This window comes from Gopherus evgoodei, chromosome 10 (assembly GCF_007399415.2).
Source record: "Gopherus evgoodei ecotype Sinaloan lineage chromosome 10, rGopEvg1_v1.p, whole genome shotgun sequence".
NCBI classification, from domain to species: domain Eukaryota; kingdom Metazoa; phylum Chordata; order Testudines; family Testudinidae; genus Gopherus; species Gopherus evgoodei.
In genome coordinates, this window is record NC_044331.1 from 78,459,738 (window position 1) to 78,485,741 (window position 26,004).

At 52.9% G+C, this 26,004-nt stretch overlaps 1 protein-coding gene across 2 annotated transcripts; it reads right to left on the reverse strand.

The window, feature by feature from the left end:
* Nucleotides 1-1,969: 1,969 nt before the first annotated feature.
* On the reverse strand, nt 1,970-24,268 carry FLCN (folliculin). Of its 2 annotated transcripts, none has more exons than XM_030576847.1 (12): nt 24,150-24,268; nt 17,336-17,614; nt 16,377-16,523; nt 14,374-14,595; nt 13,016-13,176; nt 12,081-12,172; nt 11,121-11,314; nt 8,112-8,225; nt 7,355-7,478; nt 5,840-5,971; nt 4,448-4,553; nt 1,970-3,535 (listed from the first exon to the last, which is right to left on the reverse strand). In XM_030576847.1, exons 2-12 carry the CDS (start codon nt 17,582-17,584, stop codon nt 3,334-3,336), a joined length of 1,743 nt encoding a protein of 580 aa, XP_030432707.1. In that variant the 5' UTR covers nt 17,585-17,614; nt 24,150-24,268; the 3' UTR covers nt 1,970-3,333. The 2 variants fall into 2 exon arrangements, with proteins under 2 accessions (XP_030432707.1, XP_030432709.1); XM_030576849.1 differs by lacking the exon at nt 24,150-24,268 and adding an exon at nt 24,035-24,131.
* Between the last annotated feature and the right edge of the window lie 1,736 nt (nt 24,269-26,004).

The window sequence follows — 26,004 nt, forward strand, 5'->3', positions numbered from 1 at the left end:
CTCCAGGGCTGGCAGAGCCCACAGAGAGCAGTGACCACAGTCCCCCTGGCACAACCTCTCCCCCTGAGCTACCTGATCCCCCAAACTTTTGAGGGGTGTGTGTCCCTCTTACCCCTTTCCATGCCCCCTGCCCTCCCCCTGGAGCCAGGGCTGGGAATGGGGCTGCAGGTCTGGGATGTGTGTGTGGGAGGGGGGGGAACATGGCCAAGAGAGTAAGGGAGCTGGGGGTGCATCGGGGTGGGATGGTGACCAGGGCCTGAGGCTTGGACCGGGAGAAGAGCTGCAGCCAGGCTGCAGTTCAGGCCAGTAGCTAGGTCCCTGGCCAGGTGAGGAGTCAAGCCAGGGCTGGGTGGCAGTTCTTCCACGCTAGGGTTGCCAGGTCTCCAGTATTCAACCAGAACACTCTGGTCAAAAAGGGACCCTGGCAACTCCTGTCGGCAGCACAGCCTGGGCCTGGGGTGAAGGCAGGCTCCCTACCTGCCTGGGCTGTGTGCTGCTCCTGGAAGTGGCCCCCAGGACCCTGTGGTCCCTAGGCACTGGCACAGCCAGGGGGGTGCCACACACTGCCCCCACCCCTAGTGCTGGCTCTGCAGCTCCCATTAGCCAGGTGCCGTGACCAATGGAAGCTGCAGGGGGGTGGGGTGCCTACCCCTTCCCACATCCCAACCCCCTACCTCAGCCCAGAGTCCCTTCCCGCAACCCAAACTGTGACCAGGGGAATGGCTGGAGGCAGTGCAGCTTGGGGCAGGGTAGATCTGGGTGGAATGCCCTTTTTGGGGGCTGGCCTTGGCCCCCCCTAAACATTATGCCTTGCCGGGGGGTGGGGGGAAGAAGAGGAACATGCCACACAGTGTGGAGCCCTCTAGCTAGTTACCCCACTCCCTGCATCCTGAGCTACCCCCGTGCCCACACACCGCCCCTAACCCCTCCCTGCACCCCAGGCTATCCCCTTGCCCGAACACAGGCGCTAGATACCCTATCCCTGTATCCTGAGTTACTCCCCAGGCCCATACGCACCTGCCCTCCCCCTGCCACCCTGAGCTACCTGCCATGCAGCAGAGCTCCTAGCTTCCTCCTTCCCTGCACCCAAAGCTAGCCCCAGCCAGCCACACAATGCCCCACTCATCTCTTGTCATCCTGAGAGACCCCCTCTGTGCTGCACACAGCCCCTAGCTACCCCCCTACCTACTCCCCTCACTGTACACAGCCCCTAGAGACCCTCTGCATGCACCCCCCCATTATAATTTTTGGGTATGCCCCCTCCCAACTGAGACAGACTGGGTGGTCTGCTAAGGTGAATAAGGGGTGGATGTGGCACTCCCTCCCTACCACCCCACCCTGAGGAGCTGGGCCAGGCACTGCCTGCTCCAGTAGCCAAAGTGTGGAGCTTTAATACCCTGCAGGGCTAAAGCCCTTACTCCCCTCTCCCTTCGGTGAACATCAGTTAGAGGGAAAGATGGCACTTGATGACACTATTTCCCCCCACCCCATCTTCCATTAATCAATTAACTCAGGCTAAGAACAATGGGTTAATTCCAGCTGTAGCTTCAGTGAAACCAGCAGTCCTGGCTGCACACTTAGAGCTACAAGAACATTGCTGATGTGAAAATTCTTGCATTTGCTCTATGTTTATGTTGATTATGAACCTTGAAGTTAATCAAGCTGGACAGTTTCTGAAATAACAGGATAATCATCTCTCCCCTGGGTTATGTACACACTGGCTGTGTCATCTTCCTGGGAAGGCTGTGCAGAGTCAAGAACCTCGGAACTGACAAATCGGCTGCTTGGGATTAAAGCCAGCTGGGAATAACTGTTTCTTACACACAAGCGGCAGAATCTAAGAACAAAAAGACATAAAAGGTTCTGCAGTCCAAACTCTGGGAGCTAGTGCAAGAGAAGTCCCATGGTTAAATTGCTGCTCTTATGTCCAATCCAGTTTTAAAATACTTAAACATCAAGACAAATCAGGTTCTCTCCATTTTACAAAAATAGCTCTTATTGAGTTTTAATGCTTGTTGCCATTTTTACAGATGTTATTGACAAAAATACCCAGGTACTAAATATACATAAAAACAGAACCTGCAGATGGGTTTGAATACCAGCTCTGGTTCTTGTTAAAATGCAAACACATTGGTTCAATGGAATTACAACACACTTTGCCTTTTTTATTTTTAAAGTCTCTAGTCCTGTCAAGATTTCCAACAATACCCTAGGATAAAATTAGAAATACAGTAATTCCTTTACAGTAAGATGTTCACTAAGAGCCAAAGTCAGTAGCTAAAAGATGCACAGATGATGCTGCTCTTCTTGTGCATGCTCTCCTTGCCATGGTATTAGCAGACTTCAAACTGGCTACTTCACAGCGAGGGAGATTCTGTAAACTGGCTGTTTCCTGCTTAACCACACACTACCTGGAACGTTAGAATACAGAGAGCAGTGGAGCACTTCTGAGGGGAGGAGAAAGGTAAGAAGCGCTTGTCCAGGATAAAGTGCCCTCTGTGCTTGAAATCTTACATCCTTAAGCAAAAAATAAAACGGAACTTTGCCTACACATCATCATTCAGTGTGCGCTTTGAGACAATCCTTATGTCACTTACAATTTTGGACTGTAGCAGATTTCTGGACCAAACCTAAAGCGTGGTTTTAAAGTTAGGCTATTAAGAACGTGGAACAACATAAATAAGAGTCCTCTGCAATTCTCTGTTGTAGCATAAGTCATGAAGTTCTTCAGATCCAGCCAAATCTACTGAGCACGAAGTGGTTTTAGAAAGTAATGATAGGAGTGTTCCATAACTACGGTTCAGATGTAGTAACCCCAGTCACACACCTAAGATTTTTGTTGCTTCTTTGCTCCTCTAATCTATGGAGATGTTAAGGTGGGACCTACAGTGATATTATGTCCAAATTGTTTTTGTCTCTCTGCAGTCCCAAACATCAAGACATCTATTTATGACAACATCCAAGATAAAATCCAGAGCTGCAGGAGTTCTACTGTCACCCCATTAGTGATAAGGCTGGCACAAGGCCACTGACTGGTTTACTCGTTGCTTGAGTTACACTGAATTAGACTTCAGTTTGCAGGCTAGGTTCAGAGTGGAGCTGGAGTCGAGAGCCCTATCTGGAGGCAGAGAGCAGCACTAATTACATGCACTCTTAGGAGCACAGTCTCACAGCAATTCAAAAGCCTAAAACTAGAACTCTTAAAGTTAACCTGAGGGCAGTACGAGGTTCAATGGTGTTTCACTATTCACATGATGTGCATGCTGAAGGCTCAAAAACCTCTCGGTTCCCTGCAGGTATTCGAAGGCAGCAAGTGAGGCCAGGCATTCCCGGCTAGTTCCGAGACTCCAAAGAGGTTGGACTGCGGACCGTTGACATCAGGTGCGACTTGTACGTCTTGCTCAGGCCAGTCATCCAGAACTTGAGGAGCTTGACATTGTCTTCCTCAGCCGCCCCCAGAATGCTGAGCAGTTTTTGAGTGTCCTCCTTCGGTCGACTGTCTACTTTGGTGAATTTAAAGAGGACCTTCACTTTACTGCAGAAACAAAAAAATCCTGTCACGGGCGATGCATTAGTACACATTATGTTTCAGATACAGGCATAGGCAGCACTGCAAGTTTCTCTTTCGTACCCAATGATTCTGTGCAACAAGATGCTAATGAAGCATCAAAAGGAAAATCCCAAAGGAGCTCCTCTTATGCTCAGAGGTTTGGAAAAGGGAATTGGACATAATTATTAGCCACTTCCAGCCCGGATAATATTTAACAATTCTGAATTTTCCCTTTCCCGTTTTCCTTTATGCCTTCCTCCATGCCATCCTGCACACTAGGAACAGCCTCCCACTGAATGTGCACATCCAGCTCCCTCCTAGCTTTCAAATTATGCTAAAACCACACTGGGGCCATGAATTATTTCTCCCAATTGTTCCATCTTCCACTGTAACCACTTGTCCATAGGCGCTGCATGTGAAGGCACAACACCATGTTATCTGTTTAGCACAGTTACCTGCTGTAGATCTTGGTGGACATTCAGAGCCCAATATACATGTGCAACGAGCTTTGAAGATGGAGACAGCTCTTGAATCCTGACACTTTGGGGAGGTAAGCAAGATTGGTCTTGTAGACTAGCATCACAATTGGGGAGATTGAGGCACAGAGGTTAAAAGAGACTTGCCCAAGGCCACTGAGGGAGTTAGTATCAAAGCTAGGATTAGAACTAGGGCTCCCTAGCTCCCAATTCTGTGCCCAGATCATACTGCTCTCCAGAGAGTGGGGCTCATAACTAACGTCAAAGGTCAACTGGCTACGAACTGGTCCTGTATAAAGTGATGAACATGCAAGTTGGTTATCCTACCAGTGTCTCTGGAAAACCCTTTGGAATATCTTGATGAGATTACACTAACAAATATCTAAAGCTGTTTCACAGAAACAAAGCAGTTGCCTCTTACTTCATCCACTCCTCCTTCAGGCAGACAAGGCACTGATCCACAACGTCTACAGAAAGATTCTGGTTAGTCAGAGCAGCTTCAATCTTGTTCAAGATGGTAGGGCCAACTGCAAGCACAGGGAAAAGGGTCACAAGAGGAACAACAGATCGTCCACTTTTAATGCCTTTACCAACCGTTAACATGGGACGCCTATGCTTGTCTAAGGCTCAGTGGACTACAGCTCAGGGGCACAGAATGCCTCTGGCCCCTTTCAACACTAGTTCCAGAGCATTAACCTGCATGCACTTTTCACCACTGCTCTGATTCAGTGCATTAAAGGAATAAACTCCCTCTGAACAGAGCCAGAGCATTGAACAACGGCAGCAAAGCTCGTCTAAGTGAAGGCAGGGTTCTTAGATGACTAATCAACCCAAATCCCTTCTTGGGCCAAGAGGAAATTCAGTGGTATTACAAGAGGAAAGATAACAGCCCTCAGCTGCTCCCTTGCCTTCCACAATAGAACCAATGTTCTGAAAGAAGCCGTATGGAACTGTAGATGTGCTAGTAGGATCCTCCAGCCATAGCTGGGGACTTGCAGCAGCTTCTGGAATGCAGTAAGGTCTTCTGCAGTGCTGTTGAGGAATCCCTGTTTTAGCTCTCTTACACCCACATCCTTAAAGGAGTGTGAGAGGAGAGAGGGGATCAATCATGTGCCTACTTAGAGCCTATGAAAACAGCTCTTCTAAATTAAAAAAGGATTGCTCTGAAAATACTGAATGCACGGTCTACAAAAGTGCCTTTGGGTCACACCCAGTCCGAATGACAGGCCCACTTGGAAAGAGTAGTTTGTAGGTAAAATTAAACTCTCAGCATGGGAGTATCAGGCACTTTTTAAAAAACCAGGTAAAGCTGAATTTAGTCCTTGTCGTTCACAGTCACAGGAAGTCAGTATCAGACACTGGAGTTAGATAATTTTATCATTATCTGGCTGACTAGCAGATTAGACTACGCTTGCATGAGTTAAGGGAAATGACATGTTTCACAGCACAGACTGTTCATCATGGATCAGGAAAGTATCTCTCTAGATACATTATTGTAGGCCAGGTGAGTTATAGAAGGTTCTTCCTCTTCTCTGAAGAAGATTAAACAACCTGCTGAGCTAGTATGGCAAATCCTATATAATTAACAGCATTCCAACAGCCTGCTTATCTAGAGAAAATCAAGTTCTCTAAGACCATATTTGTGTACCAACATGGCCTTGCATACAAACTTTCTTAGCAGCCAGACCACAAGAATAAGCCCACACAGCCAAATGCTGATGAAAGAATGCTAACAGCTACAGATAGAGATTCTATTCCGGCCACAGTGGCCTAGGCCTCTCCTGACAGAGTTCCACCTTTCCAAAGCACCCACCTCGGTCTGCTGCCACAGGGCTGCCACTGGTGACCACAAACTCGTACTTGCTGAGGGGCTGCTCATCATCAAACAAGACCGGGTAGAGGCTGCACTGGGTGGCAGTGCGGACTTCCACAATGACAGCAAATTCTAGAGTGATGATAAACCCCCCAGCATATTAAAACCAACAATCTATATGAAAAATAATATATCAAAATATATATACTCTGTGCTTCAGAAGGGCTAATTTCTCCAAAGTGGAAGGAAATTGTGAGCAAAACTAATCATGAGGAAAAGTTTAGACTGCAAAAAAATGTGAATGAAAATTGGGAGTTCTTTGAGAAGAATGTATTAGATGGCCAAAAAATCATGACTCCACATTTAAGAAAGAGGACAACTTTGGCTAAAAGCCCATTTGCCTTCACTTCGTCAGTGAACCAGCAATTTGAAATATAACAAATCAAAAAAAAGTAATCTAGATGGCAATCAATATAAATTAGAAATTATGAAATGTAAAAAAGCTAAAGACATTGAGGGGAAATATGGCTGGCAGGGCTAAAGACAATAAGAAGAAGTTTTTAAACTATATTAGGAACAAAAGAAATCCTTTCAATGGCATAACATTACTACACAGAAATGGTAACATTGTTAATGATGCAAAAAAGGCAGAAGCATTCAATATATATTTCTGTTTTGTATTTGGAAAGAAGCAGGATGATATAATTGCATCATAAGGGGATGATAAAATACCTTCCTGTCCATTAGTAACAAAGGAGGATGTTAAAACATCTACTTAGGTAAGCATTTTTAAAATCAGCAGGTCCAGATAACTTGCACCTAAGAGTCCTAAAAGAGTTGGCTGGGGAGATCTCTGGCTTGCTGATGTTAACTTAATAAATCTTGGAAATATAATAGCAACCACCTGCACCCCTGCCGTAAAAGGAATTAATTTATAGTAAAAACCAACAACCAGCTCTGGCCAAGACTTTACTGACTAACATCTACGATGTTCTCTGTCTTTTAAACCTTTTGCTCACTAAGGCTCTGATCGAACTTCCATTGAAGCCAATGGAAAGACTCCATTTGACTTGAGTGGGAATTGGATTGGACCCATACTGTTGCTGTATTTGTTTAGGATCCCATTCAGAAAGGCTGACAAAGGGCAAAGTTTAAAACACCTTTAGGTTAATCTCTCACACAAACCCACCACACACAGCAGCTTGTCACAGATTTATGTGTGTGCATATAAACTGAGTGCTACTCTGGCAGGCTGCAGTGTTTGGTCCATATACAGCAGCATTAGCCTCTTATTAACCAGGAACTGGGATTTCTAGTCATTGAGCCCACTGCAAGCAATGATCATGCAATGTCCCTCAGCAATAGATCGGGTAAGGTCACTTGGAAAACATCACAAAGGGGCACTGGTTCTAGTTCATTCAAGGATGCTGGGCTTTCGTTGACAACTCTTTGCCTTCACAAGGTATTTTAACATAGACAACAGGGAGAGGAGCTAGTTCAGGAGCAGGCTCTTACCAGATGACAGTATGTGGGGTGGGATATGCACATGGGGGCTGAGCCCCAGAAAGTTACACCGATATGCCTCTTCATAGTGGTCACTGTAGGGGATAATCCGAACACAGCCTACAGGCAGCATGGTCTGCAGAAGGAAACAAACATGGCAAGAGAAGCTTTAGAACTAAATAGATATGGGCCCAGATTCACGTCCAAGTTTCTGTCTCACTTGTCAGGCTGGTGGCATCTCGGAGGGCTGCTAAGGCAGCTTGCGCTGACTCTGGGAGATGGAAGTATCTCACTTGGCTTGAAAGACTCCCTTCGGACAATACGAGGCTGAGCAGGGAACCACTCCCAGCCCTCCTTGGCTTAGAGGCTTAAGGGCTGCAATATGGAGCCTTCAAAGGGGAAAAGTCTCCTAGAAACCTTTGGAATAAGAGAGGTAGCAGTACCCTCTTTTTCAGTTCTACTCGGTGACGTTTTCTTCACTGCTCAGAAGAAGCGTGATTATTTCAAACAGATCAGTTCTCTTGCTGCTGGTTGTTACACAATAGCAAGACACTAATTACTACAGGCCCTACATAAACAATAGCGGTGCTGGGTTTTTTTAATTTAAAGTTTTGGTAACAAAGCAGCATTTTTTGTTTTAAACGCTAATAGAATTTGGAGCACATTCCGCACCAGATTATATTTTTAGAGGCAGGTAAATTTGAGGGGCTAAACTGTTAAACAACTATGGAAGAAGATGCAACAGGGAGATGAAGAAACAAGTTCTTACCCGTAGGATGTCAAAGGCAGACTGGATGAGATCTGCATCTCGTGCTTTCCAGATGACCTGGTTCCCCATTAATACGTGCCATGCCAGCATGCGGAAAGCTGATGCCCCCAGGACCTGAAACAAGTTAATCTTGAGTTTACTTGGATATTCTACTACTCTCCTTCACTATTTTAGTCCATCACAAGCATGTCTGCAAAGCAGCCTTCCAGCCATGTTATTGATTACATATTGGAAATGCTAGTGAACTATTACCATTAAGTCTACTGCATACAGCACAAATCTAAATATGTATTTTAGTGTCGGTGAAAGATGCTAGACTGACAGCCCGGTGGGGCTCTTGTATTAATTTAGATGGAATATATGGGCTCAAAGAGGTGTTAATATGACCCTGTCTCTGTCCAACATTAAACAGCTGGAAACAAGGTTCAGGGTTTGGTATACAGAGACCTCCGCCTGCTTAATGCATACCAAAAACATGATTAAAAGTAATTTTTAACCTTCATTAAAGATACAGAACAGAAGGAAAACAGTTAAAGGACGTGAAATGTAAAGTGTTAAGTAAGGCTTTATTTGAAACCATATCCATTGTTCTCGCTCTTTCACTGCAAAGAGCCTTTAGAAGGGAAAAAACCCTTGTTTGACAGTCTTTTAGATAGTTATCACCATTTTTAATACTGTCTTTTGCAGGGGGGAGTTAGTTGAAATGGGCTGGAGGAGTTGTTATTGCTGTTGTCAAAGTTTTATTTTGTTTCCTAGAAGACAAAACAAGAGAAACCCACACAAAAGGGGAAAGAAGCGAACACCACAAATAGAAAATGCAGCTTCAGCCTCTGGTGCTGACTTTCACTTGCAATCTCACTGCTGGAAAACAACAGGTACAGCACACAGTCTTATCAGCCACTTGGGAGACCTGGAAAACTGGTACCAGCATCGGACAGTTTGGGGCATTGCTTCTATTTGCCTTTCTGGTCACAGGCTGATAGCAGTATTGCAGTCTTAGCTGGGCTTTTATTAAACAGAATGCAAAAGAAATGAGACAAGGAAGGAAAAGGGGGACACAAGGAGTGAAGGGAGACAGTCTCACACGCAGGGGGTGTTTGGGAGTCAGCTAGAGCCAGTGGAAGTGATGATGGCATCTGCGTTCCTCTCCCTGGCCCACTCTGGTCAGATCTTTTGGGATCAGAACACCGATGGCCCAATGGTGCTTCAGTAGATCCGGGGATCTCAGGAGACAGTGGCAGCCATGCTGGTAAAACTGACTGCCGCGGTTGTTGTCAGACAGCTTTTTCCTTCTGCTAATTTCCCCCAAACATCTTTCTTTTTAAGAGCCCCCAAAAAGCAATGGGTGGAACAGCCAATCCCCTCGTTATTTTGTTCATTTATTAGGACTAATTTCTGACACACCAATTTTGGTCCATTGATTTCTGCTTCCACACTTTGCCAGGCACATTTTAAGACAGTCCTTGAATTATATCAGTAGGCCTTTTGATTTGGACTGAGTCTCCCTTTTGCCCCTTTTCCCATCAACATTTGGTGTTATAGGTTATTGCACATTTTACAAAAACTTTCACTCACTTTTTACTGTTGCACTCACAGTTAGGGTCAATTTACAGGCCCAATCATCACAGTATGACTTCAGCCCTCTATCTCAGAGCAAGCACAGTAGCACATACTTCCCTGCCAACATTCCTGACCACAACCTAGGATGAAATTCAGTTCTAACCACAGGTAAGAGAACAGCTCAGTTCTCAGGGCCATTCACACACTCCTTGGTCTCTCAGCTGAGGCTGCCAACGAGTGGGCCAATCCATGCCAACTGTGCTGGTAGTTTGGGCAAGACAGACACTTGCTCATTTGGAGCAGGACTGAGACTTACCACTTCCTACAGGCCAAACTGCCAATACTTGACAACAACTTTCAATCACTACTGACCTGTGCTGTGTTCATACTACTGGTCCGGGGATGAAAATGCCTAACCCTCATTACCATTGCCCCGTTTGCCAACTTTGACAGGTGTGGAGAGCTGTGTTAATCTACAAACAATATTCATACCATTGTAAGTGACTTGATCAGTGAACTAAAGTTTCTGTACAACTAGGGAGAGTTATTAGAATTTCTTCTACAAATGCATTGATCTAACTTAAGCGGGGGCTGTGGCAGCACAAACAGGAAAGCCCCATGATAGTCCTAGACAAGCTGCACTAAGCATATGCCTGGAAGACAAAGGAGCAAGCTGTGAGTTTCGAGGATCCTGTCCCCAACGAGTTATGAGCCTTGTCTTGCCAGGCTGGGGGGCTTCAGACAAACAGTCTAAAACATTCAAGAGCCTCTCTCAGGGAGAGAGGCTGACAGACAGAGACTCCGGGGATCTAAAGAAATCAGGCTTTCCCAGATTCTGGGAAGCCTGAGGGAAAAGCTAGACATGCCTACAGTCTGCTTTATAATTTTTCAGGGGAAATTTTCTCTTAAATGTTTTTGTTTTAACTAAAGAATACTTTGCTCTAAAGAGGTTGGTTTGTCACTGTATTAAACCACTGCCATGGCTCTCAGAGGGTATAGAAGTGCAGGGCTGGACATAAATCAGACCTGCTGGGTAAATCATACCTGACACATAGGGGACTGCAACTCAGGGCCTGATCTCTGAGAGAATAGCACAATTCCTCCCTGAAAGACAAGTGACAGCTAGATGCCGGAGACCTAGAACGGGCGCCCTCACACCAAGAGGAGTTAGAGATGCAGTTCACCTTATAATCGTGACAACCCCCCATGCTTCAGATGCAAGATGGTTTACAAGTTCTTTGCTGACTCCTGTCTGAGCAGCATTGCTGACATTTAGAGGTAGATAAAACAGGTACCAGGAAAGAAAAACTGACTTTAGATCCCAGAAGAAAATGGTGTGCGTGTAAAAAACAAAATATGGCAGTAAGTAGCCATTCTCTTCTGAATAAAGGCTTTGCCGGTGCATAGGTCAGAAAGCACCCAGCCAAATACTCCAGTCTCCTTTCCTACCTGTCTCATGTGCCTGAGGGACCGGAAGACAGACAGCCTTCTGGAAGCTACATTCCAGCTGCTGCAATCTGACACCAGAGATGTGTCTGTTGGGCATTTAGTTAGCTCCCGCCCTTCCACAACATCTGGCTGGGCAGAAGGCTTCTCTTCTTCTCCCTCTGAGCCATCCCAGCCTTCTGACTCTTCTTTCAGGTCTCCAAGAGAAGAGAAAGATCATTTGTTATGTTCCCTCCAGATACAACAACTGCCCCAGAGCTCAACTTCTGAACATCGTCTAGTATTGTTTCACACTTGACTCGCTGTGGCCAATTTTGGGAGGGAGGGGAGAAATGGGTGGGCCTTTTCATGATAGTAGTATTTGCAGCTTATTATGCAAACTAAGGTAATAAGTAATCAAAACTCATGCTTCAGAGCATAAAATGACAACTTACTTCCTGACTCTTTGGTGTTCGCCCCAGACAGAACACTGCACAATTGGCCAAATACCCTATGGAGCTTTCTGTATCCTTCCTTTGAAGGGACCAGCCGCTCCTTGAAGCGGGCTATGCAGATATTTGAGTAGATGGACTGATCAGTGTGGGAAATCCATATTTCTAGATATTTAGGAAGCTTGTGAACTAGCAAGAAAGAGGAAAGCCTCATGTCATGCCATAGTAACCTCTCTTTGCCAGTCAGACACATTATTAGGTACATCCCAGCTAAAAGGTACAGATAGCATGGTAATATGAGGTCAATATGCAAATAATGAATGCACACAGGGAGACATTAAACCTCCACAGGTCTTATTTTCACATCAGATTTCTTTCCACGCAGGAGGACATGAGTCATTAGGCAAGTTGTATCACAGGATGACAGAGGCAAATAGTACTTATGCTGTGGATGCAATGAACAGATGTTCACAGTTTTCCCATCCAAAGCATTCTGAAATGTTCTCCCTGCTCTAGAAGCTTGGAGACTCACCTGCAAGCTTTTCCATCTGAACTAGGGTGTCCTCTGTGGGAGCTCCCTCCAGAAGCTTCTCCGTGAGTCGGCTGCCACAGGCTTTCAAAAGCCTGGAGAAGTGAAAAGTGACAGGGGAGGGGGAAAAAAAAAAATCAGCATTCATCAAGCCTGCTTGATGGGGGCAGAGCTGTCAGCATGAAACCTGGCAGAGTAAGCTTACCAAGAATCAGGCTACCACTGAGATGTGGTTCATTTGAGCTTTCCTTCAATTCCCCATGTTGTAACTACTAAAAAACTTTTCACAATGGACTGCAGCACCCAAGGGCATTGGAAAGAAAGGCTGGTATGCTGCACTAACATACTATTATACCCCTCCTAAAAAACCCAAACCCATCACATCTCCAGGAGTACACCACTCTCCATGGCATCTCTCCAGAGGAGTCCGAGTCTGGCACTGGCATAGCATACTGTGAAATTTCATTAACGCACATCCATTTGGAGGGTAAAACATCTTATACTGCATAGCACAAGGTACCAGGGCATGGCAGAGTCAGACTGTTCAACACAACAGAGTTACTATTGTCACAAGTTAGGTGCGGGGTAGGGTGGGAAAGAAGAGCTCTATTTCCTCCTTCCACTTTTGTCTGATGCTTTGCAGAGCCTCTCCCTCTAGATCAGAGAGGCTGATAAACATGATTCCCACTGCAGTCCGTCAGTGCTGCTCCTGAGTCAGCCAGAATGTCTGCTGTAGAACGATAGGAAAAGCAAGGGACCAAGAAGACTGCTGCATCAACATGCCCAGTCCCTGCTAACTCTTGGGATAGAGCCCCACATAGTACTGGAATACCAAAAACTTAGATGCTCACTCCATGTCCCCACTATTATAGGATGCTGGGAAATGTCTCTGTTATTTCAATAGGTGGTATAGGCCCCAGAGACACAGAGGACATTACCAAGCAAAGGAAGTGTGTAGACATGCCCACAGGTTGTCATCGTTGGTCAGCGATGTCAGGGAACGGGCTGCATTACCATTCCTCTGGTGCAGAAAGGGGGTGAAGGCTGTATTCATGCGCTGGGCTCGCTGCGGGCATCCATACTGCTCAGCCTCAAACACCTAAGTTACAAAATAAAGACAGAGGACAACAGAAAAGACATTTAAGTAAATATGACACAGTGGAACAACTAGGCAGATGCACCTTGTTAACGTGGAATAAACCCCTTTTTCCTATCAGCTACAGAATCAAGCTGGAAATTCTTTTCCCACCAGAAGGATGGACAAAATGAAAAATTTCCCTTTAGATCCAGAAAAGAGAGGAAGAATGACATTATTACAGACAAGGCTTGACTGGGCTGGTATATGGCAGTTTGCCACACTGGCACCTCTCTCAAGCTGCTATCTTATTCTCCAGAATCTCAGCTTTAAAAGAAAGAAACAAATGGAAAAAAAATAAAAAGTAAGTCTCTACCATTTATGGTTGTGAAGAAACCTCAAAACAGAATGTAACGGAAGCAGAAACGTCTAAGTATGCAGTGACTGGGGGTACAATTTTCAAAAGCACCTTGTCCCACTGATTTCCAATGGGACTTAGGCACTTTTGAAAGTTGGATTGGGGAGCCTAAAGCACCCAAGTGATTTAGAAAATTTACTATAGTTCTGACGGGTGTGAACTGCCCCATTCATTTCCAAGAGGTGTTATCTCAGATACCCAGCGATGACAGTTAACGTTAACATTTACATTATTTCATCCCTCATGTGAGAAATTTAAGAACAGATCTGCCCAATTTCCTGTGGGAGACACCATGCTTTGGTGCCACAAGTGGGTGGCATTTGGGAGCTATTTTGCCTGTCCCAATCTGGAAGCAGCCAAGCCCAAGAAACCTAGCAGAGCCTCTATAGTTAAGCTCCACCAAGAAGGAACTGAGCAGAATTTGAGTGCTGCACAATCATAATTTGAACATCTGCCCAATCTACTATGAGTGGCCCTTATTCCAATGTCTCACATGGGGTGAGTTTATTTTGTGGGCAGAGCTTGGAGGTATACCACAATTCCCCTCTCTCCCTTGCAGTTCAACCCCTTCCTATAGGCAACAAAAGAGGTGGGATAGAGATGTCGTCTGACTTCCCTTCTGAGGCATCCTAAGCATGGGTCCATCCCTATGTGCCCCTTAATCCCAGCATCGACACCCAAGTTTCCCTTACAGCTCTAGCTGCGTACATTACTCTTTAGTTCTCTCCCAACCTGTTGAACACGCCCATCCCACTTAACCTTCTTCTCTGACCTTATTTGTGTTCTCCCTCGAGCAGACTCACTTTGAGTGCTTTTCCCTGAAGCTCATCAATGATGCCTCGGATCTTCCCCAGCAGGAAAGGCCAGGAGTTGATGAGATAGATCCGGTCCATCATAATAGTGATGATGCTGTACCAGCGCTGGAAGCCGCGCGCCAGGCTGTCTTTGATGAAGAAGGTGTGGCTGAACACAAAGCCATGCTGCTCATCCCCAAAGAAGATGGGGCCTTCACGTCCTGGGCAGACCTGGTGGGAAACAGACATGACAGAACACATTGGCTCAGCACATCACTTAACTGAAATTACGTTGAGCTCTTCAAGCAAAGCTTTCCACTTGTTAGGGTATTGCCTGCTGAGGCATGGGCAGCCCTTTCAGGAGTGCCACCCAACATACAAGGTCTGATAGATGGAGGCAAACATCTCCGCTGCTGCCCCATGTACCTGGCACAACCTTCAGGTTAACTGGAACTTAAGAATGCCGCTATATTCTGCTACAGCAAAATTGATTAAATGGATGCATGAGCTGGGGCAATCTCAACTTCTGTAAGGTTTTCCCTCCTTTTGTAAGAGGCTGTAAGTTATCGGTCCACAAAGGTCAAAAACAACATTTACCGATACTGAACAACAACCTGCAACACTACCACGGAGGTGGCTTATTTTGGAAATAAATAAGTAAGATAAATAGAGGCAAATACAAGAAAGCGAAAACACAGCTCTGAGCTCAGAAGTGCCTTTGCTTCAGGTGAAGAGCAGGCATCCCAAAATTAGCAAAGGTTCTCTCCAGTAACAGATCAGATGACGGAGGGACAAAATGGGTGAGGTAATCTCTCTTACTGGACCAACTTCTGTCGGTGAAAGAGATAAACCTTTAAACTACAATAACCTTTTTATGCCTAAGATCACCTTTTGAATCTAAGGGCAACCCAGAACCTACTCTGCCCTTTCCCTGTGGCCCCACCCCTTCCCCAAAGCCCCACCTCACTCACTCCACACACACCCCATCGCTCACTCTCCCCTACCCTCACTCACTTTCACTGGGCTGGGGCACGGGGTTGGGATTCAGGAGGGGGTGCAGGCTCTGGGCTGGGGCTGAGGGGTCTGCAGTGTGGGAGGGGGATCTGGGCTGACACTGGGGGAATGGTTTGAGGGACAGGAGGCGGTGAGGGGTGCAAGGTCTAGGAGTTTGGGTGCAGGAGGAGGCTCCGGGCTGGGGGAGAGTGTTGGGGTGTAGGAGGGGATATAGGGTGCTGGCTCGAGGGGAGTTAGAGCTGGGGCAGGGGTGCAAAGGGAGACCCCTGCTCCCCTCAGCTGCAGGGCTGCACTGGCCACTTCCGAGAGTGGCATGGGGCCAGGGTTGGCAGGGAGTCTGCCTTAGCGGCAACCACTTTACGCCACCGGAGATCGCAATCGACTGGTCAATCCTAGAGGATTTCCCAGTCATAGAATATCAGGGTTGGAAGGGACCTCAGGAGGTCGTCTAGTCCAACCCCCTGCTCAAAGCAGGACCAATCCCCAACTAAATCATCCCAACCAGGGCTTTGTCAAGCCGGACCTTAAAAACCTCTAAGGAAGGAGACTGTGATCAACCGGTTGGTGACACTGAACTATACAGCGCTCTTCTTCAGGTTTGAGAAATGTACTCAAAAGTGTCACAGCTAGATATAAAGGTGGAACATTAGTTAACATGTATGCTAAAACACTTATGCTAGAGAGCATTCGAGGTGATCAGATGATGAAAATTAAAAATTAATTCATCAAAGCTCTGAAATGACTAAAACTTTATATAAAAAACCTTTCAGGCCTTCTTTATGCATCAAAAAGGGCAGGGTCAAGTATTTTTTCTTTTGCAGTCACCTTTAAAAATTCCTGCCAAATACTGAGATCCAGTGTCTTGCCTTGCCTTGCCTTCCATCTCCAACCCCTTCCTATGGCTGAGGAGGGGCTGACATCAGTGAAGCAGAGTCTTAGATCAGAAACAGCATACACGTCTATACACAGATTTTCTTCCTGCATTTCATATCACTTACCTCACAACTCAGGCTGCGGACACAGGCCTGACGCACAATGCTGAACAGCTGAGGATGGTTTGGGTGCTGGTGGCTGACATATTTGATTGATGTCTCTGTGTCATGGCTGACATATCCAGGGTGTCCTGCTGCAAGAGAGCGGCAACCCTGACCACAGAAAAGGAAAATCATATAGTAAAGTAAAGTAGGACACAATGATCTAATGTACCTCTATGAAGCCCCATTACCACAGCACCTGAATGACTAAATCTTCAGCATAGGTATCCTCACAACACCCCGGGAGATAGGAAAGTATTTACAGACTGAGAACTGAGGCACTGAGAGGCTGAGTGACTCATTCCTGGTCAGGAAGTCTGTGGCACAGCAGGGACTTGAATCCAGGTCTCCCAAGTCCTAACCACCAAATCATCCTCTCTCTCCTACAGCCTCTTTCATAACTAACTCCCTCGCTGGATTTTGTATTTGACGCTGGCTACACAACTGGCCAAATTCAGCTGATGGTGGAAGCAACTCTGAATCCACTGACACACTGAAACCTGTCACCACTTGAGAGACACAAAGCACACTAGCAATAGCTTAATAAAAAAGGAACGAACAGTTAAGTGGAAGAGCACCGATGGGAACGGACAGACACACAGGTGAATACATTTGCCCTACAATTTTAACTGGATACAGAATTTTTTCCATTTCCTGTTTTATACTTTTGCGTTAAGTGTTGCTGCTGTTAATTGATGGTCAGGCTTTAACTACACAGATGGCTGCACGTCAGTGGTGTGCAAAACAATTCTAATCTAATCTAGAGTTTATAAGGGTTTCGGGATCCTTTGTTGTTACTGGCACTGGGCAAGTATAAGCCATTTTCCGTGCACTATTTTTTCTCCCAAACAATAACATGCCCTTCACTGATAATCCCAAAGCCCATTAGTTCAGCAAAAGACACAGGATGTTCATATACACACCTCACACATATCTGACTTCTTTGGCCCTGGACTACTAGAGTCAGCACTAGCACCTTCTGCTGGGCTGTGTGAGCGGATCCTGCTGCTCATCTGAATGCCGCCTTCTTCGTCTTCTGCCTGCTCACTTTGCCCAGGGCTGTCTCCATTCCCGGCGCCCTGAGGAAGTGGTGAATGCAGCACCTCTGTACAAAAGAGGGTGCGAGGGCCATGGAGCTCACAGAAATGACAGAGGGCAACAATGGCGTTCATAGTGATAGCTTAGCTGGCTCCTCAGCTCTCCTGCAGGTGAGGGAGGAAGGACCCAATATCAGTATAATAAACAGAAACCAAAATATCCTCCCATTCCAATCAGCACCAGCCCGGATCTTTCCCCTCCGGAGAAGCTTGGAGTCAGGTTCAGCTCTGTGGCCAGGTCACGTCCCGAAGGGTCATGCAGGCTACAAGTCACAGATCTCAGCTGGGTCCTTTCTCTCTAGGCAAGTGGGCGAGTCTAGTGCAGGATTCTCAGGCCTGGGCAGGGCAAGGCCAAAGCAGTGGAGGGTCCAACCCAGGGGGGCTTCCCCATGCTGCCCCTGCCTCAGCCTGGACCTGCAGGGACACTTCTAAGGATGAGAAAGGAGATCAGTCCGCCTCCCCCGCCAGCACCCAACTTCTCTGTCCTGGGAGCCAGTCTGGGGCTACTCATGGGGCCACCTGTCCCCTAGCCCCAGGGCCGGCTTTAGGAAGTGCGGGGCCCAATTCGAACATTTTCAGAGGGGCCCTGGCAGGGATGACTAAAAAAAAAAAAAAAAAAAAAAAAAGCCTTTCGTTTCTTCCATGTATTATTTACTTTCCATAACTATATAAATAATACAATTATATATTATGTACATTGCATCATATATGCTGTTGATTGCTTATTAATGACCGCCATTTCATATCTGTGGGTCCCTGCCACTCCCTGCAGGTGTGCACATGTGTGGGTCCCAGCTGCTTCCTGCCCCCCTCATTGAAGCAGGTGTGCAGGGTTACTGCCCTGGGAACTGCAGGGCAGCAGTGGACATGAGGCTGGTTGGAGGCAGGGCAGGGGCTGACTGGAGGTAGGGTCTGGCTGCAGGCAGGGCAAGGGGTGCAGGGCTGGCTGGAGACAGGGAGGTGTGTGGGGGGCTGGCTTCAGGCAGGGCCGCAGTGGGATTGAGAGGGCTGGAGACAGAGGAGTGCGGAACTGGCTGGCGTCAGGCGGGGGGGGGGGGAAGCAGGGACTGGCTGGAGACAGGGCAGGGGGTGTGGAGCTGGGTGTGGGTAGGGCAGGCAGGGTGTGCAGGGCTGGTGTGGGCAGGGCTGTGTGTGGGGATGGCTGGCTTTGGGCAGGGCCACAGAGGTGTGTGGCAGCGGTTGGCTGGAGACAGGGCAGGGGGGTTGGCAGGGGCTGGCTGCGGGCATGGGGTGCAGAGCTGGCTGCAGGCAGGGGGGGCAGGGCTGGTGTGAGCAGGGCAGGGAGTGCAGCAGAGGCAGCTAGAGCCCTCGCCCTTTAAAAAGCACCCAAGGCTCCCGCTATCCCAGGCTCTGGGGGTTATTTAAAGGGCTTGGGGCTCCCCTGCTTCTACCCCCCCCAGACCTTTTAAATAGCCGTGGGAGCCCTGGAGAATACATGGGGGCAGGGGGGCTCCGGTGTTTATTTAAAGGACAGGGTGGCAGCTGGAGCCCCGGCCCTTTAAATAGCCCATGGAGCCCCCTGCTATCCCAGCGCTTTGGGGGCTATTGAAAGGGCCCAGAGCTCCAGCCAGGAGAGCAGGGCGGCAGGTAGGGCTTGCGCTCCGACCGGGAGAGCGGGGTTGGCGGGCAGCTTGCCACGCTCCGGCCGGGGCTCTAGCAGGGGCCGCGGCGGGGCTCGCCCCGCTCCAGCCGGGGCTCCGGCCGGGAGAGCGGGGTTGCCGGGCGGCTTGCCCCGTTCCGGCCGGGAGAGCGGGGTTGCCGGGCAGCTTGCCCCGTTCCGGCCAGGGAGAGCGGGTTGCCGGGCGGCTTGCCCCGTTCCGGCCAGGAGAGCGGGGTTTGCCGGGCGGCTTGCCCCGTTCCGGCCAGGAGAGCGGGTTGCCGGGCGGCTTGCCCCGTTCCGGCCAGGAGAGCGGGGTTGCCGGGCGGCTTGCCCCGTTCCGGCCAGGAGAGCGGGGTTGCCGGGCGGCTTGCCCCGTTCCGGCCAGGAGAGCGGGGTTGCCGGGCGGCTTGCCCCGTTCCGGCCAGGAGAGCGGGGTTGCCGGGCGGCTTGCCCCGTTCCGGCCAGGAGAGCGGGGTTGCCGGGCGGCTTGCCCCGTTCCGGCCAGGAGAGCGGGGTTGCCGGGCGGCTTGCCCCGTTCCGGCCGGGGCTCCGGCCGGGAGAGCGGGGCTACGGGGCTTGCGGAGCTCTGGCCGGGGCTCCAGCTGGGAGAGCCGGGCTGCGGGGCAGCCGCGCTCCTGCCGGCGCTTTGGTCAGGGGAGCGGAGCCCTGGAATACCCCGGAGCAGATCGCAGCCGGGATAAGCAAAAAACATTTAAAAGGCGCTTAACGTGCGGGGCCCTCTTAGGTGCGGGGCCCGATTCCGGGGAATCGGCTGAATCGGCCTAAAGCCGGCCCTGCATAGCCTGACCCCCAACTCCCCACATGGGGGCACTTCCCTGGCCCCTGCTGGGACCTGGCCTGACCTACCCCATGGGGGGGGCCTTCCCTCGCTCCCAGACCTGCCTGACCCCATCTGCCCCTGCTAGGACCTGGCCTAACCCCCCCTCCCACACACACACAGGGACACCTGTCCCCCCCGCAGAGACCTGGCCTAACAACCCCACCCCCCCACAGGGACACCTGCCCCCCCGCAGAGACCTGGCCTAACCCCCCCCACAGGGAACACCTACCCCCACCGCAGAGACCTGGCCTAACCCCCCCCCCCACAGGGACACCTGCCCCCCCCGCAGAGACCTGGCCTAACCCCCCCCCCCACAGGGACAACTACCCCCCGCAGAGACCTGGTCCTAACCGCCCCCCCCCCCACAGGGACACCTACCCCCCGCAGAGACCTCCGCCTAACTCCCCCCCCCACAGGACACCTACCCCCTGCAGAGAGCCTGGCCTAACCCCCCCCACAGGGACACCTACCCCCCCGCACAGACCTGGCCTAACTCCCCCCCCCACAGGGACACCTACCCCCCCCGCAGAGACCTGGCCTAACTCCCCCCCCCACAGGGACACCTGCCCCCCCGCAGAGACCTGGCCTAACCCCCCCACAGGGACACCTGCCCCCCCGCAGAGACCTGGCCTAACCCCCCCCACAGGGACACCTGCCCCCCCCGCAGAGACCTGGCCTAACCCCCCCCACAGGGACACCTGCCCCCCCCCGCAGAGACCTTGCCTACCCCCCCCCCCCAGGGACACCTGCCCCCCAGAGACCTGGCCTAACCCCCCCCCCACAAGGACACCTGCCCCCCCAGAGACCTGGCCTAACCCCCCCCCCACAGGGACACCTGCCCCCCCAGAGACCTGGCCTAAACCCCCCCCACAGGGACACCTGCCCCCCCGCAGAGACCTGGCCTAAACCCCCCCCACAGGGACACCTGCCCCCCCGCAGAGACCTGGCCTAAGCCCCCCCCACAGGGACACCTGCCCCCCCGCAGAGACCTGGCCTAACCCCCCCCCACAGGGACACCTGCCCCCCCGCAGAGACCTGGCCTAACCCCCCCCACAGGGACACCTGCCCCCCCCACAGGGACCTGGCCTAACCCCCCCCCACAGGGACACCTGCCCCCCCCAGAGACCTGGCCTAACCCCCCCCCACAGGGACCCCTGCCCCCCCCGCGAGACCTGGCCTAACCCCCCCCCACAGGGACACCTGCCCCCCCAGAGACCTGGCTAACCCCCCCCCACAGGGACACCTGCCCCCCCCAAGAACTGCCTAACCCCCCCCACAGGGACAACATGCCCCCCCCGCAGAGACCTGCCTAACCCCCCCACAGGGACACCTACCCCCCCGCAGAGACCTGGCCTAACCCCCCCCCCACAGGGACACCTACCCCCCGCAGAGACCTGGCCTACCCCCCCCCCCCCCAGGGACACCTACCCCCGCAGAGACCTCGCCTAACTCCCCCCCCACAGGGACACCTACCCCCCTGCAGAGACCTGGCCTAACCCCCCCCCACAGGGACACCTACCCCCCCGCACAGACCTGGCCTAACTCCCCCCCCCACAGGGACACCTACCCCCCCCGCAGAGACCTGGCCTAACTCCCCCCCCCACAGGGACACCTGCCCCCCACCGCAGAGGACCTGGCCTAACCCCCCCACAGGGACACCTGCCCCCCCGCAGAGACCTGGCCTAACCCCCCCCACAGGGACACCTGCCCCCCCCGCAGAGACCTGGCCTAACCCCCCCCCACAGGGACAACCTGCCCCCCCCCCCCAGAGACCTGGCCTACCCCCCCCCCCACAGGGACACCTACCCCCCCCGCAGAGACCTGGCCTAACTCCCCCCCCCCCAGGGACACCTGCCCCCCCAGAGACCTGGCCTAACCCCCCCCCCCACAAGGACACCTGCCCCCCCAGAGACCTGGCCTAACCCCCCCCCACAGGGACCTGCCCCCCCCAGAGACCTGGCCTAAACCCCCCCCACAGGGACAACCTGCCCTCCCTGCAGAGACCTGGCCTAAGCCCCCCCCACAGGGACACCTGCCCCCCCGCAGAGACCTGGCTAACCCCCCCCCACAGGGACCCTGCCCCCCCGCAGATACCTGGCCTAACCCCCCCCACAGGACACCTGCCCCCCGCAGAGACCTGGCCTGAACCCCCCCCCACAGGGACACCTGCCCCCCCGCAGAGACCTGGCCTAACCCCCCCCCACACACAGGGACAACCTGCCCCCCCCGCAGAGACCTGGCCTAACCCCCCCCCACAGGGACACCTGCCCCCCCCACAGGGACCCTGCCCCCCCCACAGGGACCTGGCCTAACCCCCCCCCCCAGGGACACCTGCCCCCCCCCAGAGACCTGGCCTAACCCCCCCACAGGGACCCCTGCCCCCCCCGCAGAGACCTGGCCTAACCCCCCCCCCCACAGGGACACCTGCCCCCCCCCCGAGACCTGCCTAACCCCCCCCACCGGGACACCTGCCCCCCCCCCAGAGACCTGGCCTAACCCCCCCCCACAGGGACACCTGCCCCCCCACAGACCTGGCCTAACCCCCCCAGAGGACACCTTCCCCCCCCCGCAGAGACCTGGCCTAACCCCCCCACAGGGACACCTACCCCCGCAGAGACCTGGCCTAACCCCCCCCCCCACAGGGAACCTACCCCCCGCAGAGACCTCCGCCTAACTCCCCCCCCCACAGGGACACCTGCCCCCCCCCCGCAGAGACCTGGCCTAACCCTCCTCCCCCCGGGACAACCTGCCCCCCCCGCACAGAGACCTGGCCTAACCCCCCCCCACAGGGACAACCTGCCCCCCCGCCAGACCTGCCTAACCCCCCCCCCACAGGAAACCTGCCCCCCCGCACAGACCTGGCCTAACCCCCCCCACAGGGACACCTGCCCCCCCCCCGCAGAGACCTGGCCTAACCCTCCTCCCCCCGGGACACCTGCCCCCCCTGCACAGACCTGGCCTAACCCCCCCCACAGGGACACCTGCCCCCCCCCGCAGAGACCTGGCCTAACCCTCCTCCCCCCGGGACACCTGCCCCCCCCGCACAGACCTGGCCTAACCCCCCCCACAGGGACACCTGCCCCCCCCCGCACAGACCTGGCCTAACCCCCCCCCACAGGGACACCTGCCCCCCCGCACAGACCTGGCCTAACCCCCCCCACAGGGACACCTGCCCCCCCCCCGCAGAGACCTGGCCTAACCCTCCTCCCCCCGGGACACCTGCCCCCCCCGCACAGACCTGGCCTAACCCCCCCCCACCGGGACACCTGCCCCCCCCCCCGCAGAGACCTGGCCTAACCCTCCTCCCCCGGGACACCTGCCCCCCCGCACAGACCTGGCCTAACCCCCCCCCCAGGGACACCTGCCCCCCCCCAGAGACCTGGCCTAACCCTCCTCCCCCCGGGACACCTGCCCCCCCCGCACAGACCTGGCCTAACCCCCCCCACAGGACACCTGCCCCCCCCCGCACAGACCTGGCCTAACCCCCCCCCCAGGGACACCTGCCCCCCCGCACAGACCTGGCCTACCCCCCCCCCCACAGGGACACCTGCCCCCCCGCACAGACCTGGCCTAACCCCCCCCACAGGGACACCTGCCCCCCCGCAGAGACCTGGCCTAACCCCCCCACAGGGACACCTGCCCCCCCGCAGAGACCTGGCCTAACCCCCCCCACAGGGACACCTGCCCCCCCCGCAGAGACCTGGCCTAACTCCCCCCCCACAGGGACACCTGCCCCCCCCCCGCAGACCTGGCCTAACCCCCCCCACAGGGACACCTACCCCCCCGCAGAGACCTGGCCTAACCCTCCTCCCCCCGGGACACCTGCCCCCCCCACAGACCTGGCCTAACCCCCCCCACAGGGACACCTGCCCCCCCCCGCAAGACCTGGCCTAACCCCCCCCCGGGACACCTGCCCCCCCGCACAGTCCTGGCCTAACCCCCCCCACAGGGACACCTGCCCCCCCCGCACAGACCTGCCTAACCCCCCCCCACAGGGACACCTGCCCCCCCGCACAGACCTGGCCTAACCCCCCCCACAGGACACCTGCCCCCCCGCAGAGACCTGGCCTAACCCTCCCCGCTAGGACCGGACCGGACTCAACTCCCTCCTGGCGGCGCCGGTGAGGAGGCTCCGGCCGGAGACCCCCCCCAGCGAGGGGCTGGGGCTGGACACTCACCCGGCGGCTCCCCGAGACCCCTCCCGTCCCGTGCCTCAGGGCGCCTGACACTGACTGACGGCCCGAACCAACAGCCTTCCCGCGGCAGGGGGAGCGATCCGCTGCCTGGGCTGCGCCACGCGCGCTCGCCCGGCAGGAAGCGGGGGCGGCAGGGGAGCAGGGCGGCAGACAGACTGTGGCGCTTCTCGGTCTCCCTCCTGCTCCAGTGTTTCCAGCCGGACCCCTCTACTCCCCCCACGTCAGAGGTTCAGTCCGAGGCCATCTCTGGCAGTGGGCTGAACCATTTCTTCCAGCCGGGGGGTGCGATTGTGAGCCCGGGGCCCTTTTCGCGCCAGGCGCGGCAGAGCGAAGACCGGGGCTGAGCCAGCCAAGGACCGGGCTGGGGTGAGGGAGCAACATCCGGGCTGGGCTTGGGCTTGGGCTCGGGCTCTTAGGTAGCGCCGCCCCACAGCAGCAGGGAGATGGTACATTCCGCCAGGGCTGGCCTGTGGTACACAACTCGTGCGTGTGGGTGGGGCTGCGCTGCGCAGGGCGGGGCTCGGGGCGGGGCCAGTCCCAGGGTTGTCCGAGTGGGGGCGCTGTGCAGGTCCATCTGGGTGCAATGCTGGAGCAAGGTGGGTGCATGCAATTTGATTGGTAAAAATCTAGAGAATCATAGTTCCCATGTGACAGAGAGTCCTGTGGCATCTTATAGACTTACATGATACCTGGTTAATGTTTTGAATGTTACAGGTTACTGTAAATGGAAGAAGTATTTCAAGTTGATTTCTCATCATTAAAGCTACCCTTTATTCATGGGTATTTTTAGTAAAAGCCAAGGACCTGTCTATGACTTATACTATAAATACCCTGACTAAATCTTGGGGGACTGCTGCTGGAGGGGAGCCAGGAGGCTGCTGCTTGGAGGGGCACCCTGGGGGGCTGCTGCTTGGGGAGTGCCTCTGGGGGCCACTGCTTGAGGTAAGGGGGGCAGTAGCACCCACTGCCAGGAGCTGCTGAGCAGCAGCTGCTCTGGCAGCCCCCTGGACCACTGCTGGGGGCAGGGAGTGGCACTAGGACCAGCACAGCCCCTGCTACCAGGGGACGCCCCGGGACTGCTGCGGGGGATGCCGAGAAGCAGCTGCTCCAGCCACCCACAGGACAACTGCTGCTTAGAGGGAATCCCAGGGGGCTGCTGCTCGGAGGCAGGGAGATGGGCCAGTAGCAGCAGCTACTCCGGAAGCCCCCAGGGCCACTGCTGTGTGGCCCCAACTGCCAGGGACTACCTGGGGACCGCTGCTGGGAGCTGCCAAGCTGCAGTTGCTCTCACCACCCCCAGGACCACAGCTCAGGTGGTCCCCAGGGCCAGCCACACCATGGGGCTGAAAGGAAAATTATCTTGCATGCCATCAATGCGACAGAGAGAGATGCTACTGAGATCTGGATTTTTGTATAAGACACAGCTGTTCTAATGCTGTCTATGAGATTCTACCCAATTCAGTTCTGTTTTTATGGCTGCTGCTGGGGAACAGAATCACTGTACATTCCAGAGATGTGTTCTTATCATTCAGACCATTGAAAGCCACTGCACTGCAAGATACCCATGCCCCTTCAAGCTATGATACTACTGGAAGGTTGGCTGGAAAGACCAAATAATTTTAATTCAGACTCTGAAGATCCTCTCTTCACTTGGAACATCTGAGACAGTAACTAATGAGGTCATAAGTGTACTGGAGGCATTCATATGCCAAATTTACTATCTGAAGACCAACATTGTGACACTTGCAGAGCTATGTTGGTCAATATTTTCCAAGAAGCAGACAAATGGAGAAAAATTGCCACCATCAAGGGCTCTTTATACTTGGTATCAGTGGGG

Excerpts from the sequence above, each read along its gene's own strand:
- FLCN (XM_030576847.1), bottom strand. The coding sequence starts at position 17,584 with ATGAACGCCATTGTTGCCCTCTGTCATTTCTGTGAGCTCCATGGCCCT. Across the intron at positions 11,315-12,080 it reads TCAGATGGAAAAGCTTGCAG|ACCTGAAAGAAGAGTCAGAA; the intron begins GTGAGTCTCCAA and ends CTTCTCTTGGAG. Across the intron at positions 3,536-4,447 it reads CTGAAGGAGGAGTGGATGAA|TAAAGTGAAGGTCCTCTTTA; the intron begins GTAAGAGGCAAC and ends TTGTTTCTGCAG.